Below are 20,184 nucleotides of genomic sequence, written 5' to 3' on the forward strand. Positions count from 1 at the left end.
GAGGTGACTTCATCTTAGATTTGAGGAAATGTGGTATTTTATGAGCTTCCCATGTATCTCCTTCCTCCTACCATTCTTACCCTGTCACCATGTGCAAACTGGATTGTCAACTTCTTGCTTATCAGAACACTTAAAAGTAGGACAAGGAAGATTTTTTTTCTTTAAAACAAATTTTTTTGTGCATACTCCCAGTTTCAGATGCCTTAGTGGAGCAGCCAGATTTTCCAAAGATGGATGCCACCAAATATCTGAAGGTCAAATGCTTTCACAGTATCTCAGGTTGATCAAGGAAGAATCATTGATCCCTTCTGAAATTCCTGATCCAAATGTGCAAAAGGCAGTAATTGGTGCAGAAAAAATGAACGTGTACAGGGCAGGACATAGATAACAAAGTTAAAATGCTTCTGAATATCTTTAACAACCTACAGGATGCAATCAAGTCCCATTTGGAAGTGTGATTAAAAACCACAGGTCTTGTTTTAAACTTTAAAAAGCATGGTGGTTAATGTGCTGTGAAACGCAAGTTATTCTTGCACTAGATGCATCTTGTACAGCAAATTATCAGCATGTTTGTGCTTTCATTACCCTGTAGATCCTTGAACAGGCCTGGCCGTACTTTGGGGAGGTCATGGAGAAAACTTTTCGGGAAAAAATTGAGCCAAAGATCAGAGCAAAGAATGCACATCTGAAGACATGTACTTTTTCCAAAATCCACTTTGGGGAGAAGGTAGGACCGGTTCCTTGGAGCGCTGTAACAAGAGTTTGTTCTGTTGAGCTACCAAACATGGGGGGATTCGAGCACAAAGTCCTTTGTTACCATAATGCCGGGGACTGAAGCACTATCACAGTCCTTTTGGAGCTCCCATTGATACATTTTCTTTTGGAGCCATCCTGCCCTCCGTTTCCATTATTTCATTTAAGTAGGCCCCTCAGCATAAATGGAAGAAGGATATAACCAGATTTAGGGATCTCTGGCACTGTACCAATGACTGGGAGGTTGGCCTTTTAGAACAACTGCCCATGTTGCATTATTGAGGCTGGGAAATGCATATCACCCCGTATCAGCCTCCATTCATATCACACCTTCATTACAAGTAGCTGAATGCTTTCCTTGTAAATCTGGGAAATACAGCATGACTTGCTTGCACCTAGTCTCCTCTTTGAGACTGTCAAGGTTGCCCGGCAGGATTTGGGTTGTGGGTTGGGCCCTTGAGGTTGGACTTGTGTTGATGTTGCTCGATAGCATTCAGAGCTGGGAACACTGTGTTGTCAAGGCCGTTGCTGCTAGCTGTTAGACAGGTGTCCAGTTTGCCCTGGGACGTGAGAAATGTGAAACAATAAACTTGCTCAGTAAATGTTTCACTTTAACAACAGTCATTCTCCACCTTGCTCCTAAATGCTCATTGTAACTGAACCAACCCTGGCAGTTTACTCGCTCATTTTAAGTATTGTCTGGTGAAAGCTTTTAACAACGACTCTGTCCATGAGTTGAATGAAAACGGTCAAGCTCCTTATTTGGCCCCTACTAAAAAGAAGCAGTATGTGTCCTAGCTTGTGTGTATTCTTCTTTCAGTGCCCTAGAATCAATGGAGTAAAAGTCTATACCAAAGAAATCGATAGAAGACAAGTGACCATGGACTTGCATATATGGTATGTTGAATTGCCCTTCATTTCAGTTCTTTTAATTTGCTGCCTTTCTGGCAGGTACAGAGGAATTGCCCTGGTGGATTAGACGTGAGCTCTGTATAATCCAGCAGCCTCTCCTGATAGTTTGGTTTGATTGCAAAAGATGTAGGAAGCTTGTTATAGGCAGATGTGTAGTAATCCAGCCTTCAAATCAGGTCTACTCCTGGCTTCTGAGAGCACGTGATTAGCTTAAACCATGAAGTGTGACATTTGATATCCCTTCTGTAAAGGTGTTTTCTATGATGCCCTTAAAACAATTTAGCTCCTTTTTAGGTCTTGTTAAGACTTTGGCATAAGCAACATGTTCTGACAGCGAGTTCCGCTGTTTGATTGCATGTTGAACGGAAAAGTATTTCCTTTCCTTCACTTTCCTATCTTTTTAATTGAATCTAACTTTCCCTTGCCCGAAATGAGACACAGAGGACTGAAACTCTTGAGCTCTCTTGTCTGTTTGCTATTTTATTAATGACCTTTTCAAGGTACATACCCCTAGTTGTTTTTCCCCATATTTTTCATCCTGGGTCAGTCTCATTTCATTAAATGTTAACCTCCTTTCTGAGATGGGCTGGCCAAAGCAGAACATACTCTTTCAGATCAAGCTGCGCTTTTTCTTTATAAGATGCCTTCCTTTTTAGTATAGTTTGTATTATTCATCATCACAATCCCTACACAACCCACTGTCCTGCTTGATTCTTTTTTTTGAGTGCAGCTGAGTACAAAATCATCCCTAGAACATCTTCTTGTAAACAGGGATAACATTTGCTTCTCTCCAGTCCTCTGGAGCAGAAGACACGTTTAATGGGATTGCATGATTTTGTTAAACTCTTTTCTTGGTTACACTGGATCATAGCAGGAACTGCTTTTGCTTGAGCCTGCCTACATTTTTGTAAGCTCTCTGAGTGATCCATCCCATGAACTGAATCAGATTTCCTGCATGGCGCTGCCAGCAAAAAAGCAGGGTGAAACTATGAACGTGCAAGTGATGTCGGGAACATGGGACCTGTATCATCCATTTCCTCTGGGGCTGTGGAAATCCTGACCTTCTGGGGCTCTGATAGGCAATCCATGTCTCCCATAAAATTGTGCACTGTATTTTAAACTTGTACTTGTATCGGTTCTGATACAAGATGCTGCTAATTGTAACAGTTGAAGTTCCCTCTGCAATCATCAGACCTCTTTGACAATGTGTAGACAGTGTTTGTGATTGTTTCTTGCTTTCCACATTAAGGTCAAGGTTTGCCTGCACAGCCTGACTGCAGCTTGTGTTACTCCTCAGTTCTTGTAATTGCTCCCTTGGTGCTTTTCCTGTTTTTGCTTGCTTATATGCACCTGATAGAGGAACATTTTCCATTTTGTGCCCTACTGGGCTGTTCCCGTCTCATTCATGTTCTTCCTTAAGACCTGCTTTTTCCATGCAGGCTTTTAACACTGCTGAGGTGAGGAGCTGGGTCTCACACCACCATCTTTCACAATAAAAATAGTAGTAAAAAGTTAGACTATAATTTCTTCAAGACAAATAAAGCTCCTCCACGTGCTGTGCATAATAAAATGCTGACATTAGTTTCTGTGAAAGAGTGTTGTATTGGGTCTTTTATACTATTGCTTCAGGATTCTGGTATAAGAACCAGCAGCACAACAGATGATGCTGTCTTTTTGTCCTGTGACACTTTCTCCAGGTTGCAAAAAGAAAAACGGGAAGTGAGTATCCTTGAAAATGGTTGGGAATAGTAGCTTTCCATTGCAAATTGGGGGGGGGGGTCCTGCTAGAATGGACTGTGTGATTTCTCCCCACCCCACCCAATAGACTCATACTCCTGCAATGCCCAGATTACTTGCATGCATCTTTTAAGCAAGAAGAAATTGCTCTGGTGTCAGGGATGTGGACTGAAAAGTTAGTTTGTCCTTTTGTGCACTTTAGGAAATGTTGACAACGACTTCTGTTGTAACGTAGGACCTCGGACTAACTGCTAATTTCTCTGCAGAGGAGCGAATTAGTTGGTTCAGCTCAAAGTAGTAGAGCTCTACCTCCCCTTCTGTTTTCAGATGTGACATTGCAGCTGTATACACTAAATTGTAATCTGTCTTGCTGAAGCTAAGCAAAATGAAACTGTGTCAGCTTGGAGACATCCTGATTTGGAAGTGAATGCCCCTGTTGTCCGTCATACTTCCTGATCATTTGTGTCCATAAGAAGCTGGTGGTTAGCTGTTAGTCAGGAAATTTGCCTCGACTCCTATTCAGGGCTTGGCATTCATGTAGATGTCTCTTTCTGAAGCGGGTTGTGTACTAAGGGAGCCCCCCCCACCCCCCCCTTCCAGATGTTATTTTATGTAGCACTACAAATATAAAGAGCTATGGGCAGCCTCATGTTAAAAAGCCTCCAGCTGCAGTGCAACAAAGGCATATTGTCCAGTTCGAGGGCAACAGGGGGTTGCTCCTTTGTTCCCTCTGCCCCCAGGACCTCAAAGGGTAAGTGGAAAGGCCTGAAACTGGGGGGCGGTTCCTGGTTCTGGGGCTGCCATCATGCCATTTAAGGTGCCCAGTGTGCGGGTAGCCCAGGGCTGGGAAGTGGTTCCCCAGTCACAGGCTGCTTATATGCCGGGAAGTGTAAAGTGTGGGTGTGCCGCCTGGGAGCAGGGCTGCTTGCACAATGCTCAGGGGCAGATTTTGTGCTGTGGAAGTTTGCCTTCAATCATGGAGCAGTTTATCCTTCTCAGACCCTGACGCCAGAAATGGTTCCATCATTGTCACACCCGTGTGCAGTTCAGTCACATGATCGTGATGATGCGGGGTTAAAGACGCTCATAGTTGTGGATTTTTTTCGACTATTGAAACCCGAACAGTTACAACTGATCAGCCTCTGTCTAATAGGAGCATTACTAATGATGGAGAAGTCAGTGTTTAATGTCTTCAGGTATGACTCCTTTTTGTCTTGTCATGTATTAGTTTCCGCAACAGGAAACCATTATCTCGTGGCATAGCTCCTTTTCCCTGGATTGCAGTTCCTGCTGCACCCGTGATGCTCAGTAAATGGTTTCTGGTGTTGTTCCCTTTGCTGTGTCAGTTTTTGGTCTGGGTGTGGAGAAGGACTGCTTTTTCTCAAGCCAGGCTTCCTCCTCTTGCTAGATGGGCAGCTGCTTCCTGGTGGTTTAATTCTGAGAGCTGTCACTCTTAATGACTTGTATGGGTGCTCCATGTGATGCTGCCTCAGGAAACAGAAGGACGAGGGACAGAAATTGCTCATAAGTCAGTATAAGTGATCAGAAACTGTAACACGGTGGAAGTTCACTGCACATAAACCACTTTCAAAATGGCCTAAACCAGCTTAAGATAAACCTGGATTGATGTAGTATCAGACTTCACTGATTTATGTTAAATCAGCTTATTGAACTTGAGTCCCAGATCCCTTCCAGATTCAAGTTAACTCGCAGTCCTCCAGTATCCCAGGGTGCTTTGCACCTCCCCTGCGTGCCCCCCTCTCAGGGTGGGCAGGCTAGACTTGGCCCAAGCTGTCTGCTCCAGTGGAGCAGGGATGTATGCTGTAGCACCCCACAGCTTCTGGCCTGGCCCACTGCAGGCATGTGGCTGCATTTCCAGAATCAAAAGTGAATGTCTGTTCACTTGCTTATCGGTTCTCCCTGCACAACTTAAACTAATCTGCAGAGATTGAATCGATTCAGCCTCGGGCTTTTTGACTGTCTGTACTTAGCCAAGATGCTTGTGAAATGTTCAGGTTAAGTCTGTTGTTAATAATAGCTGGCATGCAGAGTATCTCGGAGCATTTTATAGGCATTAACTCGTTACCCTTTATCACAGTTCCCAATCAGGAAAAATGAGTGTTCTTATCCCTCTCACAGGAAACTAAGGTGCAGAGGGGATGACTTGCTCAGGATCAGGTAGGAGGCCTTTGGCAGAGCCACAGGAACAACCTGCATAATCCCATGGACTCAGCCATTGCTGCTGATTATTCATCTTGAAATGTCAGACTTTAAGCAGTGGTTCGTCCCACACCCACTCAAGGAAGCAGGACAACCTGTGGGATAAAATCCCCATTTGTTACAAATTCTCTGATACTACAGAGAACAGGTATAGTGAGCTCCTGCAGTGCCTTGAGAAGGGACAGCCAGGGATTGTTGGGGTGGAGGGATGCCATATCTGCTCCTGCACTCTTCTTGCTCTGGCAGCTGCTGCTGCTATAGTAGCATGAGCACAGGCTGCTGCAGCTGAGGAGCAAGCTTGCTGCATGCTTGCTGCAGTAGGGGAGCCAGAATGTGCCCCCCTCGGCCCCTATGCTGCAGGGGTCCTGCAGACAGTGTGGTGAGCCTCTGCAATAGCCCCACAGTGGGGGCTGCCCCTAGGGCCTTGTTCCCATCCAGTAGCATCTCTAGAGAGGGTGGGGAACTGTGCCTCCCCGGGCAGATAGCAGTGCCATTTTGCTCCCCCTTCTTCCCCAAACACTGCATGGCTGGGCAGCGCAGGGCTGTGCTCGCATAGCAAAAACTGCCAAGGGAGATTCTGGCACCTCCTCTAAGGGCCCAGTGTGGGTCACCTGCTTGCTGCTGCCTCCCCCCCCAAGTTACACTGCTGCAGTGGAGAGGGGTTTTAGATAGTGGTCCAGTCAAAGACCAGGCAAAGTTGTCCTGTTTATTCATTCTTATTAAAATGAAGGGATTTCAAACTCTGTAAGGGGAAGGGTTTGGTTTTTTGGGGTGACCCAAAGAATAAACCTTCTTCCAGAGACAATGTGCTGGGAGACCTGTTGAAAGGACTTTGTTGGAGCCCATGCATTAAGAATTTGTTCTTAATATTGTATCTGTCCACTGAAGACGGCAGTTAGTTGCCATATGTGACAGACAAACTTAACGTTTCTTCTGGTTCCAGATAGGCTGCTGGTTTCAACAGCATTGTCTGAATTTACATATGTTGCAAAGCATAATCTTTTCCATTGAAACCACTTGTCTTGCCTCTGCTTTGCTTCAGGGTAATCCTTCAGTCGTCTTAAGTTGCTCCAAAACAATACTAGCGGGAGCCATTAGCTGAAAGTATTAGAAACCTGACTTTCCCTCCAGCATAGGAGCATGGAGTTTGGCTACTTTTTATTTTGCTAATCTAGTTTGACACTAAAGTCTTTTCAGTGAAATATCCAGGATTATTTGCAAATGTGTCTATTTCTATAGCCATTTCTTCCCACTGAATGCCATTGCTTGGTTTAAGAGAAAATATATAATGTATTGTGTGTGTTCAGTTGCTACATTACCCGTTCCTCTGTGCAGTCCCTTTGCCAAAAGAAGGTAGATTTCCAAAATAGCCAGCAGTCACTCTGAGGATCCTCAGTTACGGAGTAAAAGGATTAGCTGTGCTTGGAATGGTGCTTAGTATTTTTACATGCTCGCTGCTTTGCACTTGGGGTGTTAGCCCTGTTTGCAGGATATGGAGGAGCTAACCTTGCATGAGAAACCAAAGGGATCTGTTCAAAGTTTGCCTATGTGGCTTTGAGCAAGAATGCCTGATTTGGGGGTTAGGCACAGGAGTAGAGGATCCCATTTCATGCCCACTATGGCTGGGGTCTGATTGCTTTGTCCCTCTTCCAGCTTCCTTGTTCACATAGACAACGGGTGGAGGGGTATGGGGTGGGGCATGTGCCCCCCTGACAAGGGCATCCCCACCACCGATGCCACTGGTACTGGCGGCTCTGCGGGTGCTTGCCAGCCTCATCCCTGCCACCAATGCTGCCGCCGGCTTCTGCGGGTCTCCCCACCAGACACAGGAGGCACTAGTCGCCCATTCTTGTTCATCAGACAGGTGTGTTAATACTTGCTCTTCCAGCTGTTGCCCCGAATTGTGAGGCTTCTTGCAGCGTTTGCAAAGTGTTGTAAAAGGCTGGCATGAAAGGTGTTTATAAAGGCGCAAGGTGTTGTTTATTTGAACTCAGAGTGGATGGGAGAGAGAGTTCGAGGGTGGGAAGAACTTGAACGCATCTTTCTCTTTCTCTAGGGGAGGGCACGTGGAGTCTGAGGTTACATAAACCATTGTTGGGCAGAATCAGAAGGGATCTTTCCCCCAGGGGCAGGCCAGCTGCCAAGACCCACTTGCAGCGACTCCCCTAGCCTGGCTGGAGCTGTGTGATAAATAGAAATGCTCTGGGGACCTCATCTGGCTGCGGAAGAAAAGGATCCCTGCCTCTCCTGACTTCCCTCCATAGACACTAAGACACTATGTATGCAAAAAAGGACACCGAATGGTTTTCGAAAGAAGCTGAAAAGGACAAATGGCGGGGGTGGGGGGGGGGTTGCCATGCTTAAAGGTGGGCTGAACACCTTAGAGCATCGGTGATGGCCTAGGAGCCCAGTTTGCTGTGAGATAATGAGACGGGTGGGAAGGTAGGTGCCACAGCAGTAGAATTATGTGCTCAGATTGAGTCTGTGCATTTTTTCTGACCAAATACTTGTTTTGGGAGTCATCTCAGGTGTTCTGGCCCATGGGTGTTGTTGGCAGTGCCGTATGTACATTGGTGATGAAGAATAATCTTGAACCAACAAGCGGCAGGAAGGTGGTTGGGTTATTTGGTCTCTGTATGGCTTCCAAAGTCTGCCTGTGGCATGAGAGGGCCTTAAGAATGAGTAATGAAGCTACAAAATAACGATCCTGTTCCTTAACCATACCTGTCTGGCACAAAACAGGATATGACCTAAGCTTGGGTCCTCCCAGGTTGAGAGGAAAGATGCACGTGCACACAAACAGGAATTGCTCAGACTGAGTTTGTGCATTTTTTCTGACCGAATACTTGTTTTGGGAGTCACCTCAGGTGTGCTGGCTCGGATATGAGAACCACACAGCCATTGTGAAAGAGCAGGAGCGGCAGAAGGGAGATTTAGATGGATTGAATGGTCCTCAGAGCGGGCCTGGGCTGCTTTCATGGCTCCCTAGTTGGATTGGAGGGACTGAAGAAAAGTTTGAAGGGGGGTGGGGGGGTGTTGGGTTTTTTTGTGGAAAGGAAGGAAGAAACTGAAATCTTTTTAAAATCCTGCCATCTAGAATCAGGCTGGAAAAAGATCCTGCTCAAGCCTGACTTTTTTTTTTAGAAGATTTAGTAAAGTTCAAGCTTTTTTATGAGTTCTAGCCAGAGAGGGTATGCCTCTGCTTGAATGACCCAGTGTGGCTATTTCTGCTTAATCTCATGCCCAGAAAAAACCTAGTGGCAGAATATCTTAAAGCCAGGCTTAACTTCCCAGGGGATTGGAAATAGCAATGAAGTTGTTCACAAGATCTAGCCTCCCGGTGTAAATAATGGAAGAACCGCAACAGCAGAAATGATCTGAACTGGATCCTAGCGCTGTCTGGCAAGAACTGTTTGCTGTCATTGCTACGAGTTATTAGGCTAGGATATTATCTCACAATAGCATAACTGCGGGAGGGAAGTGGGCGACTGAGGCAGGAGCCCTGGGGGCTGCCTTGGAGGAAAGGGGAGACACAAAAATAGATGCTGTTGCATCAGCGATCGGCCGTGCTGCCGCCATCTGCCGCGCACCAGCTGCTACCCTGCAATGTCTCAGGAGAACAGCCCTAATTCCCTTCAGTAAGATAAGAGTGTTTTGGAGGAATAAAACCCTTAGGCAATGGGATGTTAACCAGTTTCTGATGACGATTGGGAAGTATCTTCTTCTTTAGGCAAATTGTCCCCCAACTTCCACTGTGGGGTTTGCACCGTCTGCTGTAAGATGGTGCACGGACTGTAGCATGGACTTCTGATACGATTTAGTTTGCAGCAGAAATGAGAGCAGTAGTAACTACAAAGATCTTCTTTTCCCCGTTGAAAAAAAAGGAATAAAGAATGTGGTAGTGCGGACCATGAATATTGCATGTGAGAAAGGTCTGAAGGAGGCAAAGGCAGCCAGGGAAATCTGGAGTATTAAGCATGGTTCTGGAGCCAAGCTTTTCCTAGCAATAAAAGGTATTAGGGGTTGTGTTGGAAGAGTCCCTAGCTCTGCAGAAAGACGCACAAGTTTTTCTTCAGTTGAGGAACTGAAATCTAACAGTGCCTCATGACAACTCCATATAGATTCCTCTTGGCTTATTTTATTGCAAGTTAAGGGTCTTGCTGTTGGTCTTCCTCTGATCATCATGAGCTAGAGTGCAAGAGAAAACCCAGCTGATTGCTGTACAAATGCAGAGATGTTTAATGCACCTGGTTATGCCACTTTTGCTCAGGTTCAACCGGTAACAAAATATTCAGTGTGCTTGATACACCCAGCACATGCACAGGCCTGCATAGCCAGAATGTTACAGCTTTAAAACTGTACAATGCAAACCTGCTGAAATATGGCCGGGAACTTTGTTTTAGTTTATTTTTCAGGTCCCGTCTGGGTTCCCTTAGGTTTTGTGCCAATCGGTCTTGAGAGTCTGCCCATCCAAAATGGTTCTTTCTTCATTCTTTTGAATGAATTAAAATCTGGGCTTGACTCCTTAATAAAGGCAACTCTTTAACATAAGGCCAGACAGAATTGCGGCACCATGTTTCTGGTCCTCTGTTGGAAGCAACAGTTCAGGGCTTGTCAGATTGTGTAGACTTGGAGCAAACAGTACTTTCTTCTGTAAGGTGGCATTTCTCTCTCTGATAAAGGGCCGTGTAAGTGTATTCCCAACTTGCCGAATGATTGTATCCCTTTATTGAGGGCCAGCTGTTTCCCATGGGAACTGACCAGCAGTTGACCAGTTGTCTGTCTGTCTTGTCACCTTGGCCTCAAGGATGGTTATTTTTAGGGTGGACTTGGCATCTGTATAGAGTTTCTCTGGCCCAGGCTGCTGCAGTGTGATGCTATATGAGCCAAGAGAGGTGAAATAGTATCTTGGGGCCTGTCTGATTTCATGGGGCTCTGCATTAGCCACAGGAGTTTGGTCTGGTGATCCTACCATAGGACTGGGGCCTTATCTTGAGAGCACTGGGATGTTCCTTTACTCCGTGGGACCCCTGTATCCCCTGCTGCTGCCTTAAAAGAAGGATGTTCCTCCCAACTGCCAGTCGTCTGAGAGATGGAGCAAGAAATACAAATGCTGTTATCCTAGTTAGCATTGAGATTTTTGGTCTTTATAAAGTCCCAGCCTTTCCAATAGAGATGGCGGGCTTTCCTCTCAACTGTAACCCCAGCCACTTCTGCCGAATTGTGTTGGTGAGGTTGATGTGCTAACCTTTTACAGCCCCCTTTTGTCCATCTTCAACTGTTGCAACCACTGGAATAACATGAGACCTTTCTCTCAGTTATATAGGGGACTGTGAAATTCATATGGAAATATCCAGATTTAAAGTTGGAGTGAAAGGCATCCAGGTGGGTATCATGCAGATATTATTCCCGTGTTGTTGTGGGTGTGGTCTGAGACGCATGTGGCCTGCTGGAAAGGCCATGGGAGACTTGGCATCTATTTCTCACTCTGCTGCTGGGCGATATTGGAAATGTTACTTCATTTCTTGCTGTTTCCACCTGTCTCCTTTAGAAAGGATTTTGAGACTTAAAATGAAAAGCTCTATAAAATAGTAGATGGTAGTGTGTGTTAAACCTCTGGGAACTTCATGGTGACTGCAGTGATGGATGATGATACCTCCAGTTTAAGTACAGGCCCTCTACCACTTGAATTTAAAAGTGAATGGGATTTTGTAGGGGTTATAGATACCCAGTGCCCTCAGACTCGATTTGGCTTCATAGAGTCTCTGATAGCTGAGGAAAACGTCTGATTCTGCTTAGAAGAGGGCATTAGTTCTCCCATGCAGATGCTGGTTGATAAGTCACTTTAGACTCCAAATTTCTGCTTTGTGAAAAAGGATCTATGGAGCACAAAGGGACAGACTTGCCTAAAGCACCTGTACTGACCTGGGAAGCTCTTTGAGAAAATTATCCAGGAGCAGATCTGCGAGGGGCCAGCAGGGGAGTTTATGCTTAGAGGCAACCATCATGGGTTCATTAGAGGCAGGTCCAGTCAGACCAACTTGGTGGCCTTCTATGGCCAGGTCACCAAATCCTTAGATGGAGGTGTCGTGGTGGACATAGTCTTTCTGGATTTTAGGAAGGCCTTCAACACTGTCTTTCACCCCGTTCTCACTAAAAAATTAGGTGACTGTGGCATCGATGCCTACACAGTCAGATGGGTGGCAAATTGGCTGGAGGGTCACACCCAGAGAGTGGTGGTGGATGGGTCATTTTTGACCTGGAGGGATGTGGGCAGTGGGGTCCCCCAGGGCTTGGTCCTCGGGCCTGCACTGTTCAACATCTTCATCAGCGACTGGGACAAGGGGGTAAAAAGCACCCTGTTCAAATTGCTGATGACACTAAGATGTGAGGGGATGTGGGCACGCTAGATGGGAGGGACAGGGTACAATAGATCTGGACAGAGGTGGGCAGACAAGAATAGGATGGATTTCAACACCGACAAGTGCAAGGTGCTGCACCTGGGGAGGAAGAACCAGCATCATACCTACAGGCTGGGGAACTCCCTTCTCGTCAGCGCAGAGGCAGAAAAGGATCTTGGAGTCGTCATTGATTCCAAGATGAACATGGGCTGCCAATGTGAAGACGCAGTCAGTACAGCTAACTGCACCTTGTCGTGCATCCACAGATGCATCTCAAGCAGGTCCAAGGAAGTGATCCTTCCCCTCTATGCAGCACTGGTCAGGCCGCAGCTGGAGAACGTCCAGTTCTGGGCACCGCACTTCAGGAGGGATGTGGACAGCATCAAGTGGGTCCAGAGGAGGCCGCTTGCATGATCCGGGGGCAGCAGGGCAGGCCCTACGAGGAGAGGCTATGGGACCTGAACCTGTTCGGCCTCCACAAGAGAAGGCCAAGAGGGGACCTGGTGGCCGTCTACAAACTGGCCAAGGGAAACCAGCAGTCTATGGGGGAGTCCCTGTTCCCCTGAGCACTACCAGGAGTAACTAGGAATAACAGCCACAAGTTGATGGAGAGTAGATTCAGGCTAGACACCAGGAAGCACTACTTCGCAGTCAGGGTGGCTAGGATCTGGAGCCAACTTCCAAAGGAAGTGGTGTTCACTGCTACTCTGGGGGTCTTCAAAAGGATGCTAGATAATCACCTAGCTGTGTCATTTGACCCCAGCATTCATTCCTACCCATGGCAGGGGGTCGGACTTGATGATCTGCTCAGGTCCCTTCTGACCCGACCAGCTATGAAACTATGTATTCCCAAGATGGTTAGAAAAGTGCAATTAGCTTACTTTTCAAATTCCAAATGGCTGCAGTTCAGGTTGCTAAAGTGATTTATTATAAGCTAGATGAATGTTATTTCCAGCATTGAAAAGCTCACCGTTTAAGCTAAAGAAAGCAAATACTAGACAATTTCAGCTGTCCTTACTTAGGTAAGAAAAAGCACAGGACTCCACTGCGGATGGTGGGAACTTGAGGTGCTTTGCTGGGAGAATGTGTTTTGACGAGGGGTGTGTCAGGGCCCCATAAAGTGCAGGGGGCAGTGTTTGAGGTAGGACTCTGTTCCTCGCTCCTCAGGACCTCTGGACTACTTATTTTTCTCAACGGAGCTTATCCTATAAGGATTCTTGCCTCCTACTTGTCACTTGCTATATCGTCACTTAAATATGGTTGCTAACGTCTTACTCAAGTTTTCCTTTCTGTTATGTTCACAGTTACGTGGAACGTTACGGGTGATACTGGAACCCCTACTCACGGCTGTGCCTTTTTTTGGAGCTGTGACATTGTTCTTTATTCAAAAACCGGTGAGTCCCTATCAAACTCCCCAGGCTGCCTTTGTTGATTGTTGGTCTTCATTTGGGATGGGACACTACCCGAGGGAGTCAGCTTACCAAATATCCACCTGCAGTAGCATAGGTACTACCTTGTCCCAGATGGAAGACTTGGACAAGAGCGCTGGACAGTGGTTCTTCACTGTGGGTACAAAGAAACCCTTAACGAAAGGTGAAGCCCTCTGAAATCATGCCTCCTGTTTGAAGAGCCATGTGTTACTGAAAGGCTTTTGTCTTACTCGGTTGGGTTAATGCACAGTTGGGTAAGAAGGTGGAGTCCTTGCCCCAAAAAGCCTATGATTTGCAGGGCAAATTTTTCAGCTGGTCTCAACTGGTATAGCTCCCTAGAAGGTCCAGGGCTCCACCCCATGGGGCCCTTGCCCTTAGGGTAGAGGTGGATTGGAGGAAAGAAACATCAGTTGCTGGAAAATTGAAGATTTAACAGATCGAAATGAGGTGTGTTGGAGCTGAGGGTTTGCCATGGTTCAATTCTATATAGGGAAGGAGCGGGGGGGGGGGGGTGAGAAGGGGAGAGGGAGAGATGGACAGACAGAGCAGCAAGGTAGCATGGACTGCAAGCCACATTAGTAGTGCTGACCCTTTACACTTCAAACAGATTTCCTAGTTTCTTGACAGAGGGTTTTTAGAAGAGCAGTGTGTGATAAGTCACGTGTCTAATCCAAGCAGAAGACCTGGAGACAACTCAGCAAGCACTGCAGGCATTTGGTTCAGATGTCTCTTGTTCAATTTTTTGCACTGGGGTGCAGATGAGGCAGATGTAACCTGTTGCTTTCTCAGCAAACCCAACTGCTTTGGGCTCATTTGAGATTGAATGAGTATTGGATAAACCCCATCCCTTTGGGGGTTTACTGTAAAATCTGTTTTCTCCTTATGTTGTTCAGCAAAGGTCACAGCACTGAACAATCAGTCTTGCTCATGTGGGTGGAGTGCTTGGGTTGCATACGATGCACCCAAGGCCTTGCTTTCTGCAAATACTCATATGTGACATGGCCATGTCCAAAGATGTTCTGCACACCTCTATTCAGGTTGAGCTACCTGACCAGGCCCAGCAGAAGAATTGCTCTGAATGGGAGCTGCCCTATGGGAAGGGTGAAGAGTGAGGAAGAATCCTCTAGCAAAGGAAGGGAGGGAATTCATTTCCATGTACAGGGTAGACCAGGCCATGTGCCTGAAACCTGACTCCTTGCAATCCCCATTTAATGTGTAGGTGGGATCAGTGATGGTGGGTTGGGTGTAGTATAATGGCTTTACCCTCATGCATAAGGCATGACTGGATACCTCACCAGAATCTTACCCTTTGTAAGAAGCTGGTACTCCTCTGGAGCGATGCACCCACAAAATCCTTATTCAGTATATGCCAAGGATACTTAAGATGCTACTAAAACAGACTCTATGAATATTGGCTGATGTAAGATTGTTGTTCAGTTGAATCACTGATTTGTTAAGGCTTTCTCTCTTTTTTTTTTAATTCTTTAAATGCTTCTTCATGTGCCCTAAAGAGGTTTGTATCATTACGTGACAAAACAAGCCCCTTTACTGCTCAGATAGGTAGAAATGTCTCACCTCCATGCGCACAGAACTATAAAGTAGTGGAATAGGTGTGGAAAAGTTGTGACTTTCCAACAACTGCCCTCCTTAGATCCTTCCTTGGGTCAGCTTATTATTTGTTTTGCAGTTGCAAAATTCAATTTACTATGTCTTTCCTTCTCTTGAATGCTACCTGTAGTATTTGGAAATCAACTGGGCAGGACTTACCAACCTCTTAGATGCACCAGGAATTAGGTAAGTGTCCCTTTCTCTTTTGCTTCAGAAGAGTTCATTATTTTTATGGGGGGGTTTTTCTCAAGCAATTGGGCCAAAGGATTTTCAAGATCTATTTGCTCTTAGGGTTTTCTTAGGGCTGATCATAACCATAGTATGTGAACACAGAGCCTGCAATATCTGAACTCAGCACCCTGTTGCTGTTGTCAAAAACTGTTCTTAAACCCTTTCTTCACATATGCAACTTTGCCTGGAAATGTAAGTATAGTCCAGTATCCAGGTGCAGCTTGCAAAGCAACATCTGGGCTATTGGAAGGCTAATTCTTAAAAACCTGGGCATCCTTTTTTGTGCCTGCAAAACTGCTTGTGTACTCTAGTTATAATGGCTGACAACCAGAGCTAAGGAATTTACATGCTGTATTTTTATGTGGAGGTAACCAAATAAATAGCCAACTTTGTGTTCTACTGTCCAATCAATGATTGAGGAAACTGGAATAAAACCAAAGCCATCAGAAATTCCCCTACCTCCCCTGGCAGCCGATTCTCTTATTCCTTGTATTCACAACAGAACTGCACCCAAAGCACTCAGTCTATCCCAGGTGATTGCATTGATTTTGTGTATTGAATTTGTTCAGTGAATATTCAGATACCTCCACTTTGGCTCCACTGCTCAAAATTTGCAAGCATTTCCCCTAGGACCAAAGATGCAATCCCTGTAGTTTGTTTTCTTCCATTTTAAATTGCCACCAGGGAACTAGAAAGAAATGAAGACTTCATTTGGTTGGCTACAAAGTGCTAGTTGCCAAAGTCTTGACTTCTCTCTGTCTCCCCTTTAGTCATGTAAACATAGAAATACTCATTTGTTCATAGATGTTGAAAATAAAAGCCATATGAACAAACACCCCTGGGAGTGAAATATGCTGAAATACAGACTGAACCAGCTTTCTTCATCGATTTCATAGATTTCATGGACATCAGGGCTGGAAGGGACCTTGGGAGATCAAGTCCAGCCCCCTGCCCAAAGGGCAGGAAGTCAGCTGGGGTCATAGGATCCCAGCAAGATAAGCATCCAGTTTACTCTTGAAGGTGTTCAATGTAGGTGCTTGAACCACCTCCGCTGGCACACTGTTCCAGACCTTGGGGGCTCGGACAGTAAAGAAATTCTTCCTTATGTCCAGCCTGAAATGGTCTTGCAGGAGTTTGTGACCGTTCGACCTAGTCATCCCTTGGGGTGCTCTGGTGAACAAACATTCCCCCAGATCCTGGTGGTCACCCCTGATAAACTTATAGGTGGCCATCAGATCACCCCTGAGCCTGCGCTTTTCCAGGCTAAAGAGTCCCATGTCTCTCAGCCTATCATCGTAAGATCTGTTTTCCTGACCTCTGATCATGCGCGTGGCTCTCCTCTGGACTCTCTCAAGCTTCTCCACATCCTTTTTGAATTATGAAACTTCTGTCCCAGACTCCTTCCTGGTTCAGGTTAAATCACAGTCCCCCGCTGGCTTTCCAGCCCTGGGCTGGGCTGAGCTGTCCTGTCTGCTCCTGAGAGCAGTGCTGGCTTTGCCCCTCTGCTCCCTAGCTAGAGCAGTGAGGGCTGGCTGACAAGGGGGCAGGGAGTCATACCTGGCTGGATATGCAGCCTAGTCTGCAGAGGAGGGGGGACTGACCCCCACAGGCAAATCCCTGCTGGGGTCTGAGGCCAGGGAAAGGGGTTAAACACCCCTTCCCACACTCACACTTACTGCTGGCTCCGACTGTGGATTACAAATCCCAGAGGCACCTGAAGCCGGAAGAGGAAGTAATAAGCAACCCTGCTGGGTCCTGCTGTTGTGATTATGGACTGCAAATCCCAGCGACCTGAGGGGCAGCAGGAAGAAGAAGCAAACACACAACCCATGCTGGCTGTGTGCCAAGAGAGCCATGCTTTAGTGCCCCTGAGCTTCCTTTTAAATGAATCTGATCTATTGGGAAGACTTAATAAATACAAAATACCTTCTAGTCACACAGTCTTTAGTCACTTTTAGCTGGACTTGGCATTCCACTAGAATTTGGTAGGGGTGCACCAATAGAGGTTTTCTTGGCCGATACCGATAGCAGATTATTCACCAGGCATATCGGCTGATACTGTCCCAGTAACTGATTTACAGGAGCACAGCCAGACAGCGTGGAGAGAAGCACCCTGCAGGTAAGTCTGTGCAAGGAAAGGGGCGTGGGGGGAGGTCAGATCAAGGGCCTCACAGTGAGGGAGGGAATGGGGCAGGGCCTGGGGCTAGGGGTGCTGCCCAGTCAGGGCAGTGAATGGGACCCTGGGGCGGAGAGTGAGGTGGAGCCACGGGCAGCTCATCCAGAGATCAGTGTCCCAGTGCTTAAAAACAGTGGCGGGGCACTTGAACTAAAGCTTGTCAAATGAGCTTGAGTTCAAGCACTGCTGCCACCATTTTTAAGCACAGAGACACTTTTAGGAACAGACTGCCCACTGTAGGCTTGGGGTTCTCCGCTCTGCTGCCTTTGCCCTGAGAGCTGTGCTCTGGTTGCACGTCTTCTGCCTGCCTGGCAGCAGGAAGCACAACTTGCTGCTGCCAGATAGGCAGGGGATGTGGTGCAGCCAGCACATGGCTCCTGGGGCAAAGGCAGCAGGGCAGAGAGCCCCGAGGCCACAGCAAGCAGTCTGCCTCCGCCCCAAGCACAAATCCGGTGCGGGGCATGCCTCCCATGCCTCCCCCAGGAGTGCGTGCAGCAACAGGGAGCTACCCCCTCACCACCTCTCCTGTGCCCCCTGGCCAAGCCACCCACAACTTTTGTCCTGCTCCCCACCCCAGCCCTGTGGTCCCATTCGCTGCCCTGGCTGGGCAGTGTCCCCAGCCCCTGGTCTACTCCCTCCCTCACCATGGGGGCCTCGATCTGCCCCCCATGCTCCTTCCCCTCCACAGACTTACCACTGCCCTCCATGCTGCCCAGCTGCATTCCTGGCTACATGTATGCTGTGGCTGTGTGCATGCACGCAGCATCCAGGGGCCCCAGTCAGAAGGCATATTGTATTTATTGGTATGTTATTGGCTACACCAGCCAAAAAAACCTGATAGCTGATAATGTTGATTTTTCCTTTTATTGGTGCACTGGTAGAATTCACATGATGTAGTCTTTGTGCAACCTTTAATTGATCCAGATTTTGGTAAGGAAATCACAAGCCTTTTTTTTAAGAAAAGAATCTGGAGATCTTTCTTTTGCATTCGTACAAAAGCATTGCTTTTCCATAGTGTATTGTGAAAAAGCTGAATCTTTAAACTATGACCAGGTCACAGCATAGTTATATACTGAATGGCACTTCTATTGTTAGCATTGGGCAGAAGTTCCAGACATTTGTGTTTTTATTTTTTGCCTATAAAGGTATCCTGGCCCCTGCTTAGAGTCTTGCTAACACCTCTTGTACCTTGAAGGTACCATTGATAGATGAGCACTAACAGTGTCTGAGTATTTTTATGCTTCTGGCTCTGGGGGTAGGTCAGATACCAACTCCGTGGACTCTGTGACCACAGCAATGAGGTTAAAACTGAAAAATCCCAGAGTGCGCTAATGTATTTTTAAAAGATTCTGAGATTTAAGACCAGAAGGGACCATCAGTTCAAGTAGCCTAACCTTGTATGTATCACTGGCCACTACATTTCACCCAGTCACCTGTACTAAGCCTAATCATGCATGCTTACCTGAAAAACTTGTTCCAGAAAGGTATTGAGTCTAGATTTGAAGGTGTTGAAGGAGAATCCACCGCTTCCCTGTAGAAGTTTGTTCCAATGGCTAATCAACCCTCGCTGTTAAAAATTTGCACTCGGTTTCTAATTTGAATGTGCCTGGCTTCAGCTTTCTATTTATAATCAGGTTGCCTGGTTGTTCTTAAATCTGACTTTGGATAGGGCAGTGCTTGAGTTGCCAAGCACTGCCCTAAGATTATAGGTAAGGCAGACTGGGTGGAGGAGGGGAGGAAAAGCTCTCACTATCACGGCATGCGCAACACTCATGTTGTGCCTGTATAAAGGGCTTTATGACTGTTGATCCTATGACTTGTGAGCCTGGGGACCAAATTCTGTGGATATGTGTGCACAGAAACCACTACATAGTCCGTACTAAAATCACTCAGGACTATGTGCATGGGGCCAAGGGAAGAAATTACCCTTTGTGCTGATGTGAAGCTGGATCACCTGTTTCATTTTAGGTTCTAGTCCTCCAAATAAAATACCCCAAAGGATAAGTTTGTCATGGAGACATTGTGCCCATGGAGGTTCCCTGTTCATGCTCTGTCTTGCTTCGCTCTGTGGTGTATTTCTAAGGAAGTGCAGAAAACACCTAAGACTTAAACCTCTTATTCTGAAGCGTTCCTGCCTCCACTTCATTCAGCGCCCTACACTCTTGCATCTTCTTCACAATTCACAGGCTTCTAAGGCCAAATCCAACCAGAATTTGTAACTTCAAGACTCGTGCATATGTACTTGAGCGCCCATTTCTGCCGTGGCCTATGAAAATGTCCCCTCAGCATCAGTGGTGACACGTAGGGGGTGCACAGGGGTGCATATGCACCCTCTGAGAGTGCTGGTGCACACCCTGACTGGCTGTGTTCCGCAGTTAGGTGATGGAGGGCAGGCGGGAGTGCTGGTGTCCCCGCTGTGAGTACCGGCCAGGGAGTGGGAGCGCTGCGGCTGCTTCCCAGTTGGTGAGTTTTGTGGCGGAGGGACCCTCCCCCCCGGTCGCTGACTGGCTGCTGGGGGGGCACGTGCCCCCCCAACTAAGGTGGTACCAGTCACCCATGCTCAGCATCTTGGCCAGCTCTTCATTATGTGCAGATTTCAATTTTTTACACCTCATTCACGCAGTTACATGAGCAGGATCACAGCCTCTGAAATCTTGGTTCTGGAACACTCAATGGAGGAAAAGAAATCTACTTCAGGACGTGGGGAGGGGAATCT

General features: G+C 46.8%; 1 protein-coding gene across 2 annotated transcripts in view; it reads left to right on the forward strand.

The window, feature by feature from the left end:
- ESYT3 (extended synaptotagmin 3) overlaps window positions 1–20,184 on the forward strand; it is a 56,783-nt gene that overhangs the window by 10,826 nt on the left and 25,773 nt on the right. For both annotated transcript variants that reach the window (XM_090045921.1, XM_090045922.1), the window contains exons 3-7: window positions 593–727; window positions 1,574–1,650; window positions 10,941–11,007; window positions 13,328–13,417; window positions 15,192–15,247. In XM_090045921.1, coding sequence (XP_089902047.1) covers window positions 593–727; window positions 1,574–1,650; window positions 10,941–11,007; window positions 13,328–13,417; window positions 15,192–15,247 — 425 coding nt within the window. The remainder of the gene's footprint in view (window positions 1–592; window positions 728–1,573; window positions 1,651–10,940; window positions 11,008–13,327; window positions 13,418–15,191; window positions 15,248–20,184) is intronic.

The sequence above is a fragment of the Crocodylus siamensis genome, chromosome 4 (genome assembly GCF_052110815.1).
Source record: "Crocodylus siamensis isolate JL-2025a chromosome 4, ASM5211081v1, whole genome shotgun sequence".
Lineage (NCBI taxonomy): Eukaryota > Metazoa > Chordata > Crocodylia > Crocodylidae > Crocodylus > Crocodylus siamensis.